This window comes from Choristoneura fumiferana, chromosome 3 (genome assembly GCF_025370935.1).
Source record: "Choristoneura fumiferana chromosome 3, NRCan_CFum_1, whole genome shotgun sequence".
NCBI lineage: Eukaryota > Metazoa > Arthropoda > Insecta > Lepidoptera > Tortricidae > Choristoneura > Choristoneura fumiferana.
In genome coordinates, this window is record NC_133474.1 from 12,393,103 (window position 1) to 12,414,897 (window position 21,795).

At 36.0% G+C, this 21,795-nt stretch overlaps 1 protein-coding gene across 6 annotated transcripts in view; it reads left to right on the forward strand.

Annotated features, from left to right (window-relative positions):
* The window catches only part of by (focal adhesion protein tensin), a 120,990-nt gene that overhangs the window by 30,585 nt on the left and 68,610 nt on the right, over positions 1-21,795 (forward strand). For 4 of the 6 annotated variants that reach the window (XM_074085690.1, XM_074085691.1, XM_074085693.1 and 1 more), the window contains exons 2-3: positions 1,693-1,798; positions 6,769-6,806. In XM_074085690.1, coding sequence (XP_073941791.1) covers positions 1,693-1,798; positions 6,769-6,806 — 144 coding nt within the window. Of the gene's footprint in view, positions 1-1,692; positions 1,799-6,768; positions 6,807-12,369; positions 12,598-13,167; positions 13,475-21,795 lie in introns of those variants that run through there. The other 2 variants (XM_074085694.1, XM_074085695.1) reach the window with 2 other exon arrangements.

Genomic DNA, 21,795 nt, shown 5'->3' on the forward strand with positions numbered 1-21,795 from the left:
AGAGAGAGTTGTTTAGCGTCCATACGTTATATCAAATAGACGGTTATAAATGCTGTTTAGAAAAACATACTTTATAGTATTATAATGTTCCTGGCCTATTAACTTCGCTGATAGAAAGATTTTTTGATTGGATCGCTTTACAAATATCGTCTAATTAGGGCAATTCTATAAATAAAGTTTATGTCACTTTTAATAATAGTTCAAATATAAATTGTAGCTTTATGCGGCTAAAAGAAATAAGAATAAGTGTAATTGCTGCGCGTGTGGTTGAATGGGCCATGGCATTGTGCGCGGGCGCGGGCAGGTATGGTTCCCGATCCCACGCACAAGTCATCTGTATTTTTTTGTATTAAGGTTGAAACTTGAAAATTTTACCTAAAAACAAGAACAAAATGGGATACAGGGTGGACTGGGTGGCCGCTGACCGCCCTTGTTCCAGTGGCATGCGTCCCGGCTCCACTTGACTTCTTCCATAGCTCAATAAAGTTTTAAAGTAATTTTTGTTAAGGCGGCTGTACCTACTAAGCCACATGCCCGCGAAAATTAAATGTCTACCCTTTATGTATGTAGGGTTAAAAAAGGTATAGGTTAAAAATAATAGGTAGGGGAAACTGTTGTACCTTGGCCATAGTTGTACCTCGGACAGTCGTCGAAATTTATATGTTCCATAATCATGTGCTGTACCATTTGAACCGTCGGCGGGAAGTATCGAAGTAAAGTTAGTAACGAAACGTAACGCTGAATGTGCTGTGTGAGAAAATCATGAAAATAAAAATCCCTTTACAAGAAGTACTTTTTTTGAACTTTAAATGAGGCCTATTTATTAAATGTTTTAATTTTTCGTAATAAAAGTCAATAAACTATGTCAATTGTTTTGTTAATTAGCTACGTAACAGTAAACCTAAATCGATGTGCGTTTTGGACGCATTTTTTACCTAAACAACTGGATACGTTGTACCTAGGACACTAATATAAAATGAAATTTAATAGTAAACTAAACCAAAAAACTAAGGTAACTTTTTGTTTAATCTATAAAATAATATCTACGAACTTGGCGGGAAAACTGCTGTGGGTCAATAACCAGTAAATAAGTTAGCGATTTTTTAAATTCATACAACAAATAATCATTAAATATTTACTACCATTGTGATTTTTTTCAATTTTTTCCTCTTACTGGTTTAGATTTTAGAGGGGGGGGCGGCGCCCTATTTTAATGAAAATTTTCACTTTAAAGTTGAATATTTCACAAACAAATCACTGAATCGAAAAACCGTCTTAGCAAACCCCTAATGGTTTTAAAAGACCTATCCAACGATATCCTACACTATCGGGTTGGATGAGAAAAAAAAATCACCTCCACTTTACGTCTATGGGAGGTACCCCAAAAAAAATTTTTTTTGAATTTTTAATTGTACTATTTTGTCGGCGTAGTTTACATATACATCCGTGCAAAATTACAACTATCTAGCATTGATAGTCCCTGAGCAAAGCCGCGGACGGACAGACAGACAGACAGACATGGCGAAACTGTAAAGGTTCCGTTTTTGCCATTTTGGCTCCGAAACCCTAAAAATAAACAACCACAAAAGCGCAAAACACACAGTTGTAAGGTAAAGCAAAGCCAATGCAAGAGATAAATAAACAACCTGTAGGTACTTATACTTATATTATATTATCTACGTATTGTTACAGAAAGAGGGAACGGCGCAGGCGCACGCTTTCCGCAGCAAGTCGTTCCGTAAGCCGCAGCCCTGCCACTGGTGCCACCAGCCCGTGCAGCAAGGAGTCTGCTGTAGAGGTAATTGCTCTAAAATAATTAAGTAAATCCTGGAATAAAAACCGGAGAAGTGCGAGTTAAACAAGTTTGAAATATATTAATTTTCGTTACACGCCCATCTTTGGGTCATCGATTTAGGTTATCCATTTCGGTATCCGTTCATTTCGCAACTAACGTTTGGCAACCTGATTCATTTCGCAATTTTTCATTTCGCAAACTCTAAAACTGTAAATATTTCAGGATTTATTTCAGGGCCATCGTGTAAATCCCTTTAGGGTTGGTTAAAATCCTGAAATATTTACAATTTCAGAAATACTAAACAGTTGCGAAATGAAAAGTTGCGAAATTAATGAGGTAGCCAAATCCCGGTTAAAAACTATAGATCTGACTGTCATAGGTATTTAAGCCAAACCCATCCAGTTGTTTTAACGTGAAAGAGTAATGAGCGCTATGAGAGCCACACTTAAAAACCTCACGCAACAGTGCGCCATCTAGTGAGACAAAAAACGATAGCCCTCATTAAACTAGGTGCGCATTTTTTCACATAACTTTTTTTTCGGAAGTAAAATTTTTTCTCATACCATTTTACATCATAATGATCACTCTTCATATTTTTCTTAAAATACTAACGATCGAAACTCATACTCATCAGAATTCATAATATCACTAATCATGCACCTTGTTCATGCTTATATTTGTTTTCATATATTTTCATAAGAAAATAGGTGTTGTTAGTATAAACTAACGATCGAAACTCCTAATCATTCTAATTCATAATATCATAATGCCAATATTCATAAATTTGTTTTATACTAATATTTGTTTTCATATAATTTCTTAACCATAATATAAGCACAATACACACAACTAACGTATATTGTGATATAAGTGTCATTTATAAATTTTCGATGGTGTGAGTGATCCGATTCTGAATACGTATTACGTATTCAGTAATAGGTTACGTGCAGGTGGTAGGACCTTGTGCAAGGTCCGCCCGGATTGCTACCACCATCTTGCTCGCTAATCCTGCCGTAAAGCAGCAGTGCTTGCACTGTTGTGTTTCGGCGTAGAGAGTAAGAGAGCCGGTGAAACTATTGGCACTTGAGGTATCCCATCTTTAGCCTCTAGGTGGCAACGCATCTGCAATCTCTCTGGTGTAGTAGGTGTCTATGGGCGGTGGTGATCTCTTACCATCAGGAGACCCACTTGCTCGTTTGCCATCCAGTCGAATAGTCGAATAAAAAAAAAGTTACGACGACGAGCGAAGCGGGGAGGAGTGTTAGGTAGAACTCTGACCCTACAGCGCGCGAGCGTCCCGCGGCAGCGACCGGCGAAGCGCCAGGATCGAACATATTTTTTTAGCTAATACTTATAATAGAAATAATTAACGATATAAAATATGTAAGTAAATCTTATTTTGAATAGGTAGTTAATACCGTTATGAAAAACAATATTATGAGTTCAAATATTTTCTTTTTAATGCCATTATTAATAAGAAAATTATCATATTTGTCTGTTATGAAGGAAAATTTTATGAAAAACAACATTATGAGTTTAATTATGTTCTTAGTAATGACATTATGAGTAAAAAAATGTGGACTCTGTCTGTTATGAGTTCCGATGTTACTAATAAAAATGTATGACCAAAAATAGTATGAAGAAAAAAAAATGAAGAGTGATTATTATGAACACAAATCGGTAGTTAAATTAAAAAATAGGAATAAGAATTTTATGAGAGTCAATATGGACTCACTAAACTACTTTATTCTAACTACTTTACTCTATTCGCACAGGTATAATATTAGTAGGATTTTGCATAGGTTTTATAGTGGGTAGTATAGCCATGCTCTACATAAGCAGGTCGCTGTTCGTAGTGTCCCGTTGTGCCTTTGATATAATTATTATAATTATCTGTCGCATTATTTATAACCTATAAACACATGGTATAGCCGGGTAAGCTTGGTCAAACTGGCCTTAGCGAAAAAATGATTTTCCTTTTACTGGATTATTAGCCTTAAAATGTATGTACTTTCGCAAAATGAGAAAATAGCATTACCTAAAGGAAAATCTTTTTTTCGCTAAGGGCAGATTGTCCAGGCTTACCCGGCTATATCCTTTAACCGTACGCCTTCCGTACGCGATGTTATCAGAGAACATTGACATAAAGTGACAGTACCCTTGGGTTTTATTCACCAGGATGCATTTTGTTGTTTTTTTTTTATTTTTATTCGATTGGATGGCAAACGAGCAAGTGGGTCTCCTGATGGTAAGAGATCATCACCGCCCATAAAAATCTGCAACACCAGGGATATTGCAGATGCGTTGCCAACCTAGAGGCCTAAAATTGGATACCTCAAGTGCCAGTAATTTCCCCGGCTCTCTTACTCTCCACGCCGAAACACAACAGTGCAAGCACTGCTGCTTCACGGCAGGATTAGCGAGAAAGATGGTGGGAGCAATACAATACAATACAAAGACTCTTTATTGTACACCAGACATAGTAAGCGACACAGAAAACAGATACACAGAGAAAAACCTACCCACAGACCTTGCACAAGGTCCTACCACCTGCAAAATATGCATTGTTGATGGCCTCCTTAAGAATGTCAGTAAGTATTTAGGCGGGTTGCTCGCAGAAAGTTCTAATCTGAATGAAGATACATCGACTCATTGAGTTTAACATGGCTTTAAACTTTAAGTGAAATCAACAAAATTAAAATAAGCATCCTAAAGCTGGCCAGCCTGCGATCGTTGAATCGTTAAGAACGTAGATACCGGCAGTTATCATTCCTCTCACTACATTATTAACTTAAATGGGGATGATTATGATCTCGATAGCAATTTGATAGCCATTAGTCAGTTCATTACAAGGTACCAAGGAGATTTATGTTAGCACCGGGGTCTCGACATAAACTTGTTACTTACAAACTTGTGTTGCCAGTGCCAGTGCGAGACTGACATTCAAAGGTCATTGACGACAAAATTACTAGAACTCAAGACGAATGTTTAAGTTAAATGTCACGTTTCAAATTCAATTGCTCGTAGTCGTAGATGCTAAGACAGCGACAAGCTGTGAAATGTGTGGCCGGTGAATGCTTACGTACCTACCCACCACAAATAGGTTGAGACGTGGTTGAGACCTACTACTACTCTGCCACGTTTTACTGGTGTAATAAATTACATTTTTCTATCAGAGGAACGATTATTCAACGTTAATATTTTATAGATTTCGAAAATCCCAAGCGCAACTATTGTAAGTTTATGGTCCTTACCTGGAGAGGCGAACCCTTTTACCGACTTTGCTTTGATTCAACACTAATAGAAAAAGGTGAGAAATTATGAACTGTGTACATAACTTTAAACGCTTATAGTGTGCAAACATAGCTGGACTGTTTGACACCAGCAAATAATATTTTTTGCTCTATCATGTTTAGCTTACTTACATAGAGCGAAATTATTGTTTGGTGAATATCTCACGGGTTTCTATATTCTCATTTGATCAAAGAGTAGCAAAAATGCTCTGCAGGTTTATCCGATACAATCAAAACACCGCTTCGCCACCGTCAGCTATTTAATAAGAGCCGGTAAATACCTACGATAAAGTATTTTTTCTTCAAAAATGCCCAATTCGATGGATATTGTGTTTGTACTCGTAGGCAGAGGCCACGTTTTTCCCGCGTCACTATACCTTCGTACTTTCAAAAGCTAAATATTAAACGCGATATCAATTCAATTTATACTTGCCTTATATTGGGAATGAAATGGCACTTGTGTTCTAAAACCGATGTCTTAAAAAAAATAAAGTGAAAAGTTGTTATATTTACCCGCATACATAAAAATATCAATGACTCTTCTGGAAGAGCTATCGTGGCAGCCAAGAATAAAAACAACAATTATTAATATTTTTTAAATGTTTTTTAATAAGACAAAGGTCGTTACCCGCCGCCTATTTCTACGTAACTGTACGCTTTACACCTTTTAATTTAATGCGGATTTAGCCTATTAATTACGGTTTTGCCGTATATCTAGAGTTAATTCAAGAGGAAGGAATTATACATACAACTAAAAGTAATGTAATATAATAATATATAATTACCTACATATATAATTATACACACTTAACTAGCGACGCGCTCCGGCTTCCTCCTGGTATGTTTTGGGGAAAGTGAGGACAAAAACGTGAATAATTTGATTAGGCATCAAAAGCCAGGGCTGGTCGCTAATAGCATACAATATATATTTTCAATGCGTTTAGAACCTCATTAAAAAAAATGAGTATTAACTAAATTACAAAGCTGCAAACAAGTACAGTCAAGTTTTGATCAAAAATATCTGAACACGACTCTGTTGTTTACGGCGTAGAAGCGTGTTCAGCAGGGCTACTACGTAACTCAAAACTCGAAGTTCGTATCATACCGTCCCTCTCGCTCTCGTATTAAATATTATAAGTGTCAGAGGGACCGTACGGCACGTACTTCGAGTTTCGTAGTAGCCCTGCAGATATTTTTGATCAAATTTTTGCTCACAAGTTTATGAACTCGACGTACAACGTACCTATATATAGGTAACTAGCACAAATAGGTTTTGGCCGAATCAATATTATGTAGGTAATATTGAAATTCCTTTGCGTATGGTAAATGTATGTATATACATAATTTTTGTTTATCACCATATTTTACTCCTTGAAATTTATTTAATATGTAGAGAGTTCTGTTAGGTCGGGTGGGGTATGTTTTGTTCATTTCACCTACTGAATTGATTAGGTATGTCTTAAACGTTTATTTAATTATGCTTACTGAAGTACACTACGTAATAATAATAATAATAAATGTCTAAGCGACTTAAGATATTCGGCGTCTCTTATGACTGGATCTATTATGACTTTACCCTGTTTTAATCATATAACTGTAAATAGCAATTATATTATGTATATTTATTAGGATTGCGTCTTATGGTTTACATACTTACATGGACTTTTATGATTGTTTCAGTTTGCAAATACGTCTGTCACACTGGCTGCGAGAGTAAGGTAAGCGTATCCATACATACCTACACGATGATTTCTAATCGGTGAACAAGAGTTGAAAAATATTAATAACCAACTAAAATTCAATTCAACAGGCGAGGTCTGATGCAATTTACTCTTAATAACTAACTAGTTATCTTATTAAAACCATTAACTACCGGATACTTGGTTACCCTACATTAATTATTGAAGTGAAGTAGTTATCTACAATTTTGACAATGACAACTTATTATATAGCGTTTTCAGATTATCCGATCCGATATCGGTATCGGAAGCCGATACGACATCGGGACAAGGAAAATGTATAAAATATGATCCGAGATCGGACCGGATAATCTGAAAAAGCTCTTATACCTACTCTTAAGTTTTTTTTTAAATTTTATTTTGAAACAGGCAACTTACAAATTTGTCAGATTAGCCCATAATAGGGCAAAACATTAAATAACCAGAAAAAAAATGTATGATATTATAACGGATAACTCACGTCTTAAACCGAGTTTAGCTCGACATGTTTCGGGCTATGTTGTTAGTGTTGTGTGCTACCCTACATTAGACATTGACAATAAAAGTGACGATAAAAATGCGGGTAGTTGTGCGCCGGTGTTAACTTCGTCGCGCAGTCGCGCGAGCAGAGCGGTGGCGCGTAGTGTGCGTGTTGCGTCAGCCGCCGAGTCGCGTTCGCGTGCTCCTGAGAAGAAGGGCTACGAAATAGCCCGAAACATGTCGAGCTAAACTCGGTTTAAGACGTGAGTTATCCGTTACAATATCATTTAATATGAGTGAGTCTCACGGTAGTTTCATGTTAAAAAAAATTTACATCTCACAATTGATGATATACTACTGAAGTTAAAGCATAAAGCTTTTGAAAGAGTTTGTAAGCTCATAGTCAGAATAAAAATATCAAAGAAATAAGGTCTGCGGTTCCACGTGTGTGACTTAATTGTGACCGCTATCAATTACTGAATTTAAAAAAAAATACCGTATCACCGATTAAAAATCAACGTTATACACGTACGTATTAAATAGCACAAATAATTTTAGGTGTAATTATATTATCTTGTAATAAATGTTACACAGTCGATTAATCAATCAATGCTCAAAGTGGTGCCCTCTAGCAGAATAATGGGAATTAGAGAAACGATACTATCAACATAATGGGTGCGTACCACGCATGCACGGTGGACACGGTATTTTATTTTGGAAGGAGCCACTAGATGGCGTTAGTCTACACAAATTTTACACGTGCTTTTAGACAGAGCTTTACGAAATAGGTATTTATTATCGTTTTTACGTAAATATATTTAATTTTTTTAGAAAAGAAAAGAAAAGAATAAATTTATTCGCCAAATTTCGGCACAGCAAAAAGAAAAAAAATACAATTAAAAATAAGACAACCTTATTACATACTCTTACATACTAAAAAAGAAAGAAAAAGAAAAAGACATTGTGCCGAAGGAAGCAAAAAGGGCCATACTTACTCAGCGTGTTGTCACGGCAAACCGCAGCGCTGGTTTTCAGTATGACCCTTTAACTTACAACTAAACTTAAAAGACTAATGCCGCGACTTTTCAATACCTAAATGGGATCATCCAGGAAACATGTACATTTGAAACAGTATTAGATTTCCTCATGGGATTAGATAATTTAGGTAACATTCTTGTTCCTTTGGGTAGCTATGATTCCGTATTTTTGAAATAAAGATATCTGACGAATCTACGTTTGTATTTTGTATATTTTGAGTAAACAATCCATTCCTTGAACACATAGATTCCAATTTCCATAATTTCCTTTTATATTATCTTGTTTGAAAACGTCGTCTGCGCAGAGTTAGTAATAAGTTCTGTCACATATCTTTGATGCGGTCACACAAGTTATTTCGCGGTCGTTTATACGGTCTTTATTTAAATTTATTCACAAAATAGATAATATTCCGGTTCTACTTGTCCATGTTTCGCCGGAGAACATTTGATGACAATCAGCCGGCCGCTGCCGGTCACGCTTCCATTGTGCGCCGCGCGAACTTGCGCGACTCCCAATTGGATTTCAACAAGATTGTACAACATAATACCTCAAATAATTGGCATTGAAAAACTAACACTTTACTCACCTTTACCACGGTTCCGCTTGTGTGAACCATCAGTTCTGGCAGTTGAATTAAAATTCTAGGATTCTCAGGATCCTGATTTGAAGCTTATGGGACCTAATTGAAGGCATTCCTATACGAGGGAACGAAATTTTTTTTTTTCAAATTGGTTCATAAACGTCGGAGTTCTAAGGTAACAAACATAAAAAAAATACAACCGAATTGATAACCTCCACCTTTTTTTAAGTCGGTTAAAGCTAAGCGATTGTCGTCAAATCACTTAAAAGTTTATTACTCGTTACATCTAGTGCCCTCCACGAAGACGCGTGATTTTGTCAAAACTAGACATTAATGACATTGTAAAAAGAACCACGGCACGCGTCATCGTGAATGACTCTACCTATACAATTGGGAGAAAATAAGTTCGTCCTAACTTTGCGACCTTCGTGAAAATTATTTAACTGAAAACTGCGCTCCGCTCTTTAGGTATACAAAAACTCCCCAATCAGACCGCAAAACGAAATGGCTGATGTTTACTGGAACTTTGTTATTGTAGTTGTTAGGCATGCGTATCTAGTTAGATTAACAAGCAAATTTACTGTAATTAGTAACAAGGTCTCTTACCTACACTCTGTAGCCATTATCTGGTCAGATAAAAATGCAAATGTTACTTATTCAAATTGCAAAGTAACTCGAGTGAGACTGAGTACATACGCGTAACATTATCTAAAGTCAAGAAAAAGTATTCACGAAGGTCGATTTTATTTTAGACATCATTCCCGTGGAAATATCTTTCCAAAATGATGAAATTTTCGTTGAATGAATTTTAAATTCCCGAGTAGAGTCGTACATGGTTACAGCAATTCTAACTAATTAGTTTTGTCACCTATAACTTAGTCAAAAAATCAGCGGTAAATTAATATTATAACGGGTGTGGTTTCAAGGATCGATCCAACATACCCGCCAAACGGTTTAAATGGCATTGATGTAACCATGCGCTATAATGTAATTAAAAATAATCGAGAATGTTTAAATGCCTGTTTATTTCATGTGATAATGTTGGTCAGACGAACGCTTCGGTAGGTCAAAATCCTCGCCTCTAGCTCCGTCACGGATCTGTAATTGCAACGTTGGCTGCAGTAGACACAGCCCAGCCCATTCCAATATCTCGTGGTCAACTAAAATTAAAAGAGATTTATCTGAAATCGTGTCATGAATATTAATTAATAGCAATTCAAGGCCATAATTATTGTAAACGTGAAATAAGGTTCATTAGATATGCTTTGGGAATTCATAACTAACTGCAAAATTTTTGATAAACGAACTTTTTAATGGAATAGTAAGCTTTTTTAATGTTTTTATTAAACATGAATTTTAATGCAAAATAACTAAATTCACTAACGATGACACTAATGATGGTAGGTAGTGATCTCGGATTATAGTCAAACTCAAATATTTTTGATAAGTAGGTACGACATTTACTTACTAATATTCACTTCACTCGTGTGTCTACCATAATCGTTTCAAAGAAGCAATATTGCAAGCGGTAGGTAGCAAGCCAGCGTGTAAGAAACAGAAAAAAAGATGTAAAATCCAAATGAGGTCATAATTGTTGTGTAACGGAAAATTAGAGCAAACTCGTTGCTAAGAATGTTATGATTTGGTTGATATTTCACGCAGTCAAATGCCAGGCTGTAAATAATCAGTGTTTTTTTCCCGTCCAAGCTTTTTTTTTGCAGCTCAAGATAATTATTAAACTGTTGTAAAAACAAATGAGTAATGAAAACAATTTATCGTGTAATATTTTGGGTGTCAAACAAGCTGCCAACCCGCCTTATCGGGCGCGATCACCAATACCCCGATATTCGGGAGAACATTTTGTGCTTTTTATCCGCACACACTCGCTGTCACAGTCACCATCCACCGGAACACAGATATTTGGTGCGATCTGGTGCGATACATTTTAATACCAATATTGTATGTAGTTACCTACCGACTGCTTTACAGATTTGGAAAAGAGAGACAATTCAAAACTAAAAGGGTTTGATCTAAGGAAAGCTAATACTATTTAAACCTTCATCTAATTCAATTCAGTATCTAAATTATATACATACATCCTCTCAAATAATGTTACCTACTTAATGAAATGAGCCAAGCAAGGCAGATCACGAACGAAAGAAAAACAGAAAAAAAATGATGCAATGAATTAGAATTAAATTATGATTAAACACTCGATTAGGCTAGAGAGCTTTGCAAATAGAAACATGTCATTCAAAGGCCTATTTATAGCGACCATAAATTGAACGGGGGGCATTTTTTTAACAATGGCTAGTGTGCTTAAGCAACAAGGCCGCCGTTGTGCCGTTACGCGTGAGTCAACGACGCCGTGTGACGTAAGTGCTGAAACACTTGTACAAACAACGCGGGAGCTGCGCCAGCGCATCACACACTTTTGCCACTTTCTTTTGACGGGGGTTGCTATTCAATGAAAAAATAATCTTGAAAAAATATGCTTCTAAAGCAGGTAGGTTTAACTTTGTTCCTTACAGTAAATTAGGTTTACCTAAGTAGGTATGCGAGTGTTTACAAGTGCGAAGCTGTAGATAGGTTGGTAGCTAATTTGCAGAAATATGATAACTTTGAAGATAAGATGTTAAGTAAACATTAACTATCGCAAATATTGAGTGGACTCTTTTTTCAAAGTTTGTTTTGCTTACAACGAAATAGCGGTTCCTCTTGTGTCGTGGGTTTTTCCAAAAGACTACAGTGGCCTATTTATCAATTGATAACGATGTATTTTTAAAAGATCATTAGGCTCTTTATGTTATTTCATTTTGTATGGCAATTTGAGACTCTATACTAATAGTAATAGTGGGTATATGATTCTTGTTGGAAAACAAACATTTTGTAAAATTTTCACTTGCATACGATACTCTTGCGAGGCAGTAAGTCGTGAGTGAAACCGCGCGCTGCAGGTGCAGCATGCAAATGAAGATGCTAGGATGCTGCCCGAAATTGTTTACCGAGAAAATTGAGATACTTTGTACATTTCTTGCCAAAATAAAATTTTAAATCTTTAATTGTGATATGGTCCTCTGTGCTGGTTCGAATTCGAACCAAGCGCACAAGGAAGCCAGTTTCAAGTGGTTGTTATTTTGAATGTTAAAAGTGCTTCTAAAGCATAAATTATGACGGTAGCCATTAAAGTGCCGTCATAATGCGTTAGTTAGTTAGCTACGAGCCGTTTAACAATAAGATTATTCGTCATGAAGGTGTAGGCACGCGTAAAGCGTGGTTTTTGAGTTCAACGACCTCCCGAGGAGGAGGTAGACCTGTGGCACAGTGTAAGAAAATGTAGTAGTAAGTTCTTGGACTTTGCCTGTGGTATGGGATTGAGGGTGCACAGTTTCCTAAGAATCCTGGGAGCTGGCGGGAGCAGCGCAGGATCAGGTGCAACGCACGCCGAGGCAGCGCGTGCGCCAGTGCCGCCGCGCGCGCCGACCGGCCCACGCGCACGCGAAAACGACGCTTTCGCGATACTTACCAATTCTTTCGCCTTCCCGTTTAAACATTTTGCACAAAACCGTTTTGAATCTATGAAACTTTGTCCGTTCTCTATACCCGGTAAGCGTGGTGAGCTATATCGCTTGCTAAGTTTGTGCAAAGAAGATGTTTATAAACTTTAAGAAGCAACTTATTCGGAACATAAAGGTGAATAAGGAGAGTTATTTCACTCCAGCTATGATATACTTTGACTATATTATATACCTATATTATTATGTAGTTTAACTTGAAGAAATAAAAAAACGCACGCGAAAATCTATATTTTCTAAGACAAAATAATCTCTCTTAACGTCTATTGATGGCATATCTTTTGTTGTAAATTAATTATTAATTAATGTTCTCGCTATCTGTCCTTTTCATTTTAGTATCTAATTAGATTTGTAAAAATAGTTCAAGTTTAATTAATCGCAAAGCTAAACAAAACATTGAATTATGCAATTCATCATACGAGAACTTTCAAGGTGACAGCAGTGATATTATTTATCGCGCCAAAATTGAAGCACGATTATTTATTGCCAGTGACGATAGTAAGCGATAAGTAGCGGCCACAGTATCTCGTATTTTCGGTTCTCGATAAAACGACTCCTTAAGTCACGTATGCCGTTCGCTAACAGGTGTAGAATCTATTAATTACTTGATACTATTTGGTGTGACTTGTGATTAATGCCAATAGAGCAGTGGATTTCATTAATAATATTTTCTGAAAATCGTATTAAGATTGTTTTAGACACTGCTTATCGCCGTAGTTCTTCACGCGTTTGCTTTTAACTCGGTTAAAATAGTTAGTACCTAAGAAACAATGTGCATGATGAACAAATGACTGTTAAGTGAAGAAAGCCGAAGCAAAATCAATACTGCAGCAGTCGTGATGTGCGTGTTATCTTTATAAGCTGCTGACTTTGCTAAACACTTCGGAAATTGGAGTTTGAGTGAACTGCTGCTGACGATGTATCACAATCACAACGGTCGAATCGGGAGGAGCAGCAGCACTTCCACATCTTCAGGAGGATCCTCAGATTTGCGGGTAAAAGCTATTTTTTATTATATCATACTATCAGTTAGCTAATGATATAGATAACGGTTTTAAATAACATTGAGGAATTTATTGGTAATGTGTCATCGTCAAGGTAATAAAAGTTTCGGGTTGTAATTACGGGATTTCATGTTCTTGAAGAGAACTAGATCTCTCACCGATTATATCACTGATTAAGCACTACACATTGATATCAGTAACATGATCACTTGATTTATTTACAGTAGTTTGTGTCACAAACAATAATAAACTCCGACGTTCGTTGGACTTGAATTCCATTTAAACGCTTTGTGTAAAATATTGTGCGGAAATGACCTCCGTGACATCTATTAAATTCCGTACTTTTATGAAAGCGTTTTACTTCGAATTGTATTGGAACAATGTCAGCATTGATTGTGCGTGCCCTTACGCCGCGGGTCAAAGATTTCTAGACAATGATGTAGGGCCGCCGCAAGCGCGGGCGCGGGAACCATACCGATACCGTCCAAGTAATTCTATGGCCTCTAATAGGAGCTCGATGTAAACTATATTTTTCAAACCATAACTCGTTAACCATACCTACGGAAAAAAATATGAAGAAGGAAACCGTCAAAACTAAAGGTTTTGTCAGCATTATTGAATGGTAAATATTTACAAAATTGACTAACTCGGTAAAACCCGTAGAGTTGCCCGCCCGCACTCACATACAGGGACCAAGTTCAATAACCAAGCGTCTTACCCGACGAACAAAATAAAATGGCAAGACGATTTGACTTTGAAATACGCGGGTCAGGTGACACTTGACACTGGCGGGTGGGTTACTCTTACACTGCGTTCTTAGAATGGAGTAGGTACTTTTATGATTTGAATAAGTAGAAATACCTACTTAGCGATGGGTTTGAGAAGACGCAAATTTTATTAATGGAAGTATACATTTATGAAACACGTAATTATATTGTTTATTCTGCAAAGAAACAGTGATACTGTTGCTATTCGCATGTGAAGAAGTACTTAAGTATCATTTAGAGTTGGATGTGAGATAATATCTACGGTCAAACGAGATGAAAATAGAGAAGGGAGAGAATGTCAACCCGTATCGATAATGTTCACCAGGATTTTATTAATATTACTAACTTTTAGCTCTTGTAAGATATATTTGAAGATCGAAACGTCGGACCTGACTTATTGAACTTACGTTATTGAACAACTCACTTACAACTCACGATTAATTTTCTAATAGGTATATTTTATATTAGCCTAACCAAATCATGAACAGTCTTGTAGCACGAGCTGGCGACTAATTTTGGAGTGATGTATGTATTTGTTTCCAAGTAGATAGCGTGTTTGGCTTTGACCATGCGTGTGGGGATGGAGTGGTTCCAGAAATGGCAACAGTGATTCAGTAAGTTAGAGCGCTGGAATGCGTCCGCGCCATCTCGTTTAGAGCTCTTTAGAGCTTATTAATAATCTAAATTTGCGTTAACAATTTTAAAATATATATACCAAAATTAGCTTATAGCTATGGTTTCCCTTCATCGAAAAAAAATTAAAAAGTTACCAATCCCAGGGGAATTTCAAAAATCTCTTCGTAGTAAAGTTTATACTCTAGCTAGCTCAAAAGAATTAGGCTGTGCTTTGTTTACCAGTGAGTCAGTCACTTTACTCTTTTATAGTTATTATTTATTTATTTATTTATATGCATGTAATATAACATTACTTAAAAATAATCACGACACGGAATCCTAAGCTAACAAAAAAACCAATAAGTATCTATGTTACATCCTCACCCTATGACCACAAGAGCATAAAATATTTAATATTCGTTTTTTTACCACGACAAAACCGTGAACACTACTCATTAAGCGGTATAAATGAAAGTCTTGTTGTTCCGGCAGTACTTCAAGACTTCGCATGTTTGTAAGAGCCCCTTATTTATGCGACTGCGCACCGCCGGTAACTCTTGAAACTGAACTACCACGCATTGAAGTAAGTTGCTCAGTGCAATATAGTAAGTATAGGTATTTATTCCTAAACCCAACTAACAGCTAATAGTCATAACACATCGTAAATATTATTAAGTATTGAGATATCTCGGGAGAAAATAACTTGTAATGGACTATAAATAATTGCTTGGGAAAAGTAATGCTAATTAAGAAATCTTTCGGAAAGAGTAAATGTTTCTTAATAGTAATACCATATTCGATTTAGTACCTAGCGTAAGAAACGTAATTATACTAACAAGAATTTCAAAGGAGACTTCGTGTCTAACTTAATTAAAAACTAATCTGCAGCGAGTCTCGCCAGGTGTCTCCATTAGAGTGTATAATTATGCCCCTATTCAAAGATAATCTGTATCGATTGCCACCCTGTTCACGTCCTATTTAACAAGTTGATCAGTAACGCAAATTGCATCGGATCAGGGTGCGATCTGTTCCGGTGGAGTGGTCGATATCTTAAATGTCACCCAGTTTCCGGGTACGTTGCCTTCGCGAGCCGGAGATTAACTACGGTGTCGACCGGTCCGGGCGACGCGGAGGCATGCAGATGCTACAAGCTCCACTTTACAGCTATCTTCTGAGCACTTACTACAACTCTAAGACCTTACCATACGGTGCTTTTATTATACCTCGATATTTTACTTATGTTAATGCAATTGCTCTAGGGTTTCCTATCGAAATTTAATTTGTTACTAAACGTTAAACGTAGTAGTACCGCCTCATTTAACCGTATTCTACGTAATTATTGAACTGTTTTATGTAATATCACGTTCATCGGCGCTCGTGTATGCGCGAAGTTTTATCATCGTTTGTTATTTGTAATTGATAATAATTGTTATTGGTTGGCAATAAATATCGAGTCTGTCCAATCTTTTATCGAGTTAATACGCTTACTTATTCATGCCAAACGGAGAGCCAGGAACAGTAACAATGCAAGGTCGTTTCGCTTGTTGGGGAATTTGGCGAGACGCGGGCGCAGGGGCAATTAATCTGCGCGAGGGAGGACGAGAAAGGATTAATAACATCGTTTCTCTAAATCCTTTTAGTATTGGCTATATTGGGATTCCCTTATGTGACCTTTGTTCAAACTTAACTACGCCGATGATCTCATGATGGTTTCCTGCATATTACGGGTGATTTTAAAATATATAGGTAAATAAATAAAAAAAACATAACGTACGAAGAGTCGCATTGACCTTAGGTGTAAAAGTTTTTACCAAATTGGTTAAGTGATTTTGCTTTGTTTACCATCACAAACGAAACGATGAACTTTGTGTACCTATCAAAAGGCTCAAAATAACCCGAAAATCATGAAACATCTTCAAAGTTTCCAGTGTCGGTGAACTTTGTTATCCAAATAGACTTAACTACTGATAATGTGGCATGCGAAACCAAACTTGAAAATACGCTAAATGATGAAAACAACCCTGACAAGCAACCAATGAAAGGTTTTAGTTGCTCAGATTTCAAAACCTTAGACATACGATTCGTTTATCTACTTTTGTACTACAGATTTTTCTAAATCGAGATTGAGTGTCAGTGCGAATCCTACAGCAATGGGATCATTAGGTACAATAGATTCCACTAATACCATGTAAGAACAACACTTCTTGAACTAATTTAAATAGAATATAGGTACCTGCTTCGCACAATGTTGGGAAATTGAAGTTGAAGATTTAAGTATAAGTAGATCAATATTTAAGACGAAGCATTCGAAAATGATCGAGTTGGGATCAGCAAGACATGCGCAGTGATATGAACGTTTGCGCGATAAATCCATAAAGATCGGACAGACGGCTGCATTTATTTATATCTGTCGGCATTCTTTGCGGTGTCTGTGGTATTCGCTGATTGTGATTGTGCTGCTTTATTTGCATGATGACGCCGTGGGTGCGCGATGTTATTATTGTAAGAATGCAAATAAACAGGTAAAAAGTAGGATGATTATGTAAGTTATCATTAAATGGTTGTGTGAAATTATATGTAAAGGCAATTAGGTTTAGGCAATTATGTCTAGGTAATTATGTCTAGGCAATTATGACTAGTAGTGATATACTAGGTAGTGATCCTGAAGAAATAAACGACCAGAGATCGTTTGCCTAACGTTACTGGCGCTCGCGATCGCAATCAAATGACAGTTTTTGTAAGTACAGTCAAAACCAAAAGTGTATGTGAAACTTTTTATGTGTGACCTCAGATCGATTTTTAACAGATCACATCACACATAATCGCGCGTATAACATGACATAAGTTATTATTATTATTATTTTTACTCGATTGTTACTCTAGTGAAGTGTACGGATCTTATTGTTGAACGTTATTATGAAGCTTTCCTTAAGATATCTAACAGATTTCCAGGTCAGATACAAGACTAAACGAGGGAGAAATTTTTGAGTCTTAGGTACACAGCCTTCCTGATTAGGAGCAAAAAATTACTAAGAGCTTTATTATATCAGTTTTTAATAGAGGACATTGAGATCTCTTAGTCGTTTTGTCAACAAAAAATTAAAACGTGCCCGTTTTCGCCATGTCTGTCTGTCTGTCTGTCTTTCTGTCCGTCCGCGGCTTTGCTCAAGGATTATCAATGCTAGAAAGCTGTAATTTTGTACGGATATATATATATAAACTATGCCGACAAAATGGTACAATAAAAAATTAACAAAAAAATTTTTTAGGATACCTCCCATAGACGTAAAGTGGGGGTGATTTTTTTTTCTCATCCAACTCTATAGTGTTTAGTGTGGGGTATCGTTGGATAGGTCTTTTAAAACTATTAGGGGTTTGCAAAGACGATTTTTCGATTCAGTGATCTGTTTGCGAAATATTCAACTTTAAAGTGAAAATTTTCATTGATTTCCCCCTCTAAAATCTAAACAGGTGGGTGGAAAAATTTGAAAAAACTCAAGATGGTAGTAAGTATATCAAACTTACAAGGAAAATGATAACGGCTGAGTTTGCTTGAGAATTATTAGTAGTTTAAGGGTAAAATATACCTAAGCTTGGAAGATTCCGTATAAAATACGAAATCCTTAGAGAAATATTACTTAATTTTTTCGTAATGGTTACGGGACCCTATTTTGTGCGTGTCCTACACGCTCTTGGCCGGTTTTTAAATAAATATGTACTATCGTACCTACCAACTGAATCGTGACCCATTGTGGAACCTTTTCGTAGAAAAGGCCATAATGACATCGCATTGCTTGACAGGGGAATTACTCAGGGTCAGGCAGGAATCAAATGATTTGACTGTACCTTTGCATTGTGAATATTATATGTTCTCACTACTTACAATTGTAAATTAGGTCTCATTATAATTATTGTAAAGTACCGCTTCATTACGTGTCCGCGAATATTGTGGGACTAGATACAGGCTACGCGGCTCATTATCGTTAAGTCTTTAGCACAGGACCTCGTCTCTGGGAATTAATGGGCTTAGTCTCGAACATTATGCGTGAATCCAGCTTTGTTAATCTTCTATGGCTCTGCAAAGTTGTTAAGGTAGTAATTATAAGGTCATTAATTCAGCTGAGAACAGACCAAGGCGTATGATACCTTTAATTTTTGGGCCAAGATGCCTGAAACAAATGATCTAATTATTATGATTATTTCATAAATTTTAAATAGATAGACTATCTCGGATAACGTTGCTATCGTTCACTTAAAAAATATCTAAGAAACTTAATATTTCTTTTTGATACGTTATTTTTATACCCTTTATTGTTACAACTTTTTCCCAAATAGGTAATTTTTTTATTTATTCAATAAATAAATATCATGGGACACTTGACACCAATTGTCCTAGTCCCAAACTAAGCAAAGCTTGTACTATGGATACTAGGCAACGGATAAACATACTTATATAGATAAATATATACTTAAATAGGTACATATTAAACATCCACGCCCCGAGAACAAACATTCGCATTATTCATACAAATATCTGCCCCGGCCGGGATCAATCAATTAAATCAAAATCAGTCATACATATAGTATAGATAGATTCTATTCTAAAGCATTATTCCAAATAGATGCGTAAGCAATTTTATGCTCTGTATTCATCCGTCTATTCTTTTAATAACCGGTGCGGCATCTGATGCTATCAATATGAGTTTAATTATTACGATAGATATAAAACATCAGTCGGCACCGATTGACCCGGAACTGAACTGGTAGTCCATTACAATTCTGACAATATCCAAAGCGTTATTAATGTGTAAACGAGTTAAAATAAAAAAAAATACATTGATTAACGTAGGTATTAAAATCTCTGTTACCAACACTATTGGGAAAATACGTGACAGTAATAACCAGACTTGTTTTTTTTTAATTTAAGTCAAATAAAAACAAAACAAGTACAAAATACTTTGTACAAAAAATAAAATGTAACGGATGTGTAATGCAAACAGTATTTTCGAATGTTCGAAGTTTTTTTGTATTTTTAGAGTTCTGTACCCCAGTTGGCAAAAACGAAATCCTTACAGAATCGATTTTATGTTCGTCTGTCCATTCGCCCGTCTGGCAAGACAGGAACGCGTAAAGGTATCAAGCTGAAATTAATATTAAATTCTCAGATCAGTAAAATTCTCAGTCAGGTAAAAAAAACTAAGTCAATGAAATCAAAAGATACAGTCAGGTGTTTTCATACAAATTGCTGGGCAAACAAAACCTATAGAGTACTTTCAATTGTCTAAGAAACTTAAAATTTGTTATGAAGGTAGCTCTTAAGGTAAAGAAAGTAATTCTATGTCTGTAATCAATCTAAAATAATCCCACACTGCTGTATTTTGCTTAGGAGTAGGGTTCTGCTAACTCTATATACCTATTTATTGATATTTACCAATGTGTACGGAACCCTCGCTGCACAAGTCCGACTCGCACTTAGTCGTTTTTTTATTAATAATTACGTTCTCTACATTCGTACAGGTAAATACGTCCGCTTTGCACTAATCACTTTACAACAGGCATGTTTTTTGTTCGATCAAATCACGATTTCGACGCCAGAGACACCGATTGTAAAAGCTCGATAATCGATTTCTTGTTAGTTAAAACGTTTTCTGATTGACACTGAACACATTCCTGTGTATTACTTATGTAAAGCCCAAACGTCGAGTGTACTGTACGTATTTGCGAGCTGTTTTAAGAATAAAATATGTTTACATTGCTTTGGATTACGAAATACACACGGAAAGGAGAAACTCATCGCTATGTTACAAGTGTGTTTGTTTACGGTGATGACACTAATCTAAATATAATTACGTGATTACCTGATTTTCGAGCAATCTACTGAAATTGAACTTGCTAAATGAGGATCATAAAACTTACGTTATCTGAAGCACCGGAGCGTGGCTAAATTCAGAAAAGTGTACAGATGTACTGTATGTAAATGACAATGGAATTGCCAGTTACGTTTTTTTTTAATTCCCATGAGCTAAATTTACGATTTTCATATTACGAAATAAATAAACGTGAAACATTTTTCATAGTTAGAGCTTAATTGTTTATTGTAATTTTATTTGTTTTGTTGCGCCGTTAGGCGTACCTATCCTTCTAATTGAAACCATAAATTTCAGCTGGCTTCAATTCTGTGATGCTGTGGGAGCACCTATAGCGAAAAATAATGTATTTTTAGGAATTACATACTAAATTTCGACAATAGTCACATGGTAGTAATGTGTTGGTGAGTAGGTGTGACCCGAGAATAATTAAATCTTTGAGTTCCCTTTAAAACCTCTGTCGTGCACGAAAACGAGTTATTTCTTTCGCATTCTGTTTTTAAAACATTTTCGTCGAACCCTTCACGATTTATAGTGACAGGAAGCGGCAAGTAAGTAAAGGAAGAAAATAATCCAACAGAATTGATTTAATCTCTGCACAACATTAGTTTTCTTTTTGACATACCATGATTTTACTTGAGTCGATTTAGTTTTTGTAATAATAATAACAATATCTTATTTTTGTAGTAAGTTGAGTTAATCCTTATTTAGTTGCAAGCTTTTTTGGTGAAAATTAAAAAAAAAGATTATTATTCCTTTTAATATTTACGTGGTGAAAATGTGATGTTTTAAATTGACTGATAAAAATATGTACTAAACTAACTATTAGTTTGTCATAGTTTGTCATGGAAAAACATGTACAGTGGCGTGGTTGCTTCGAGTTGGTATCTCTCGCGCAGTTTACTCTTTAATTTGTAGAAATAGAAATATATTTTATTTGCATTAAATGTTGTTACAAAAAATAATGTTATACTCAGGATAAATTATTAATTCAGGGTAAAGACATCTCACCGAGGGTATTAACTTGTTGTCGGTGACCGCATACTTGGTCAAAGGCGTCCAG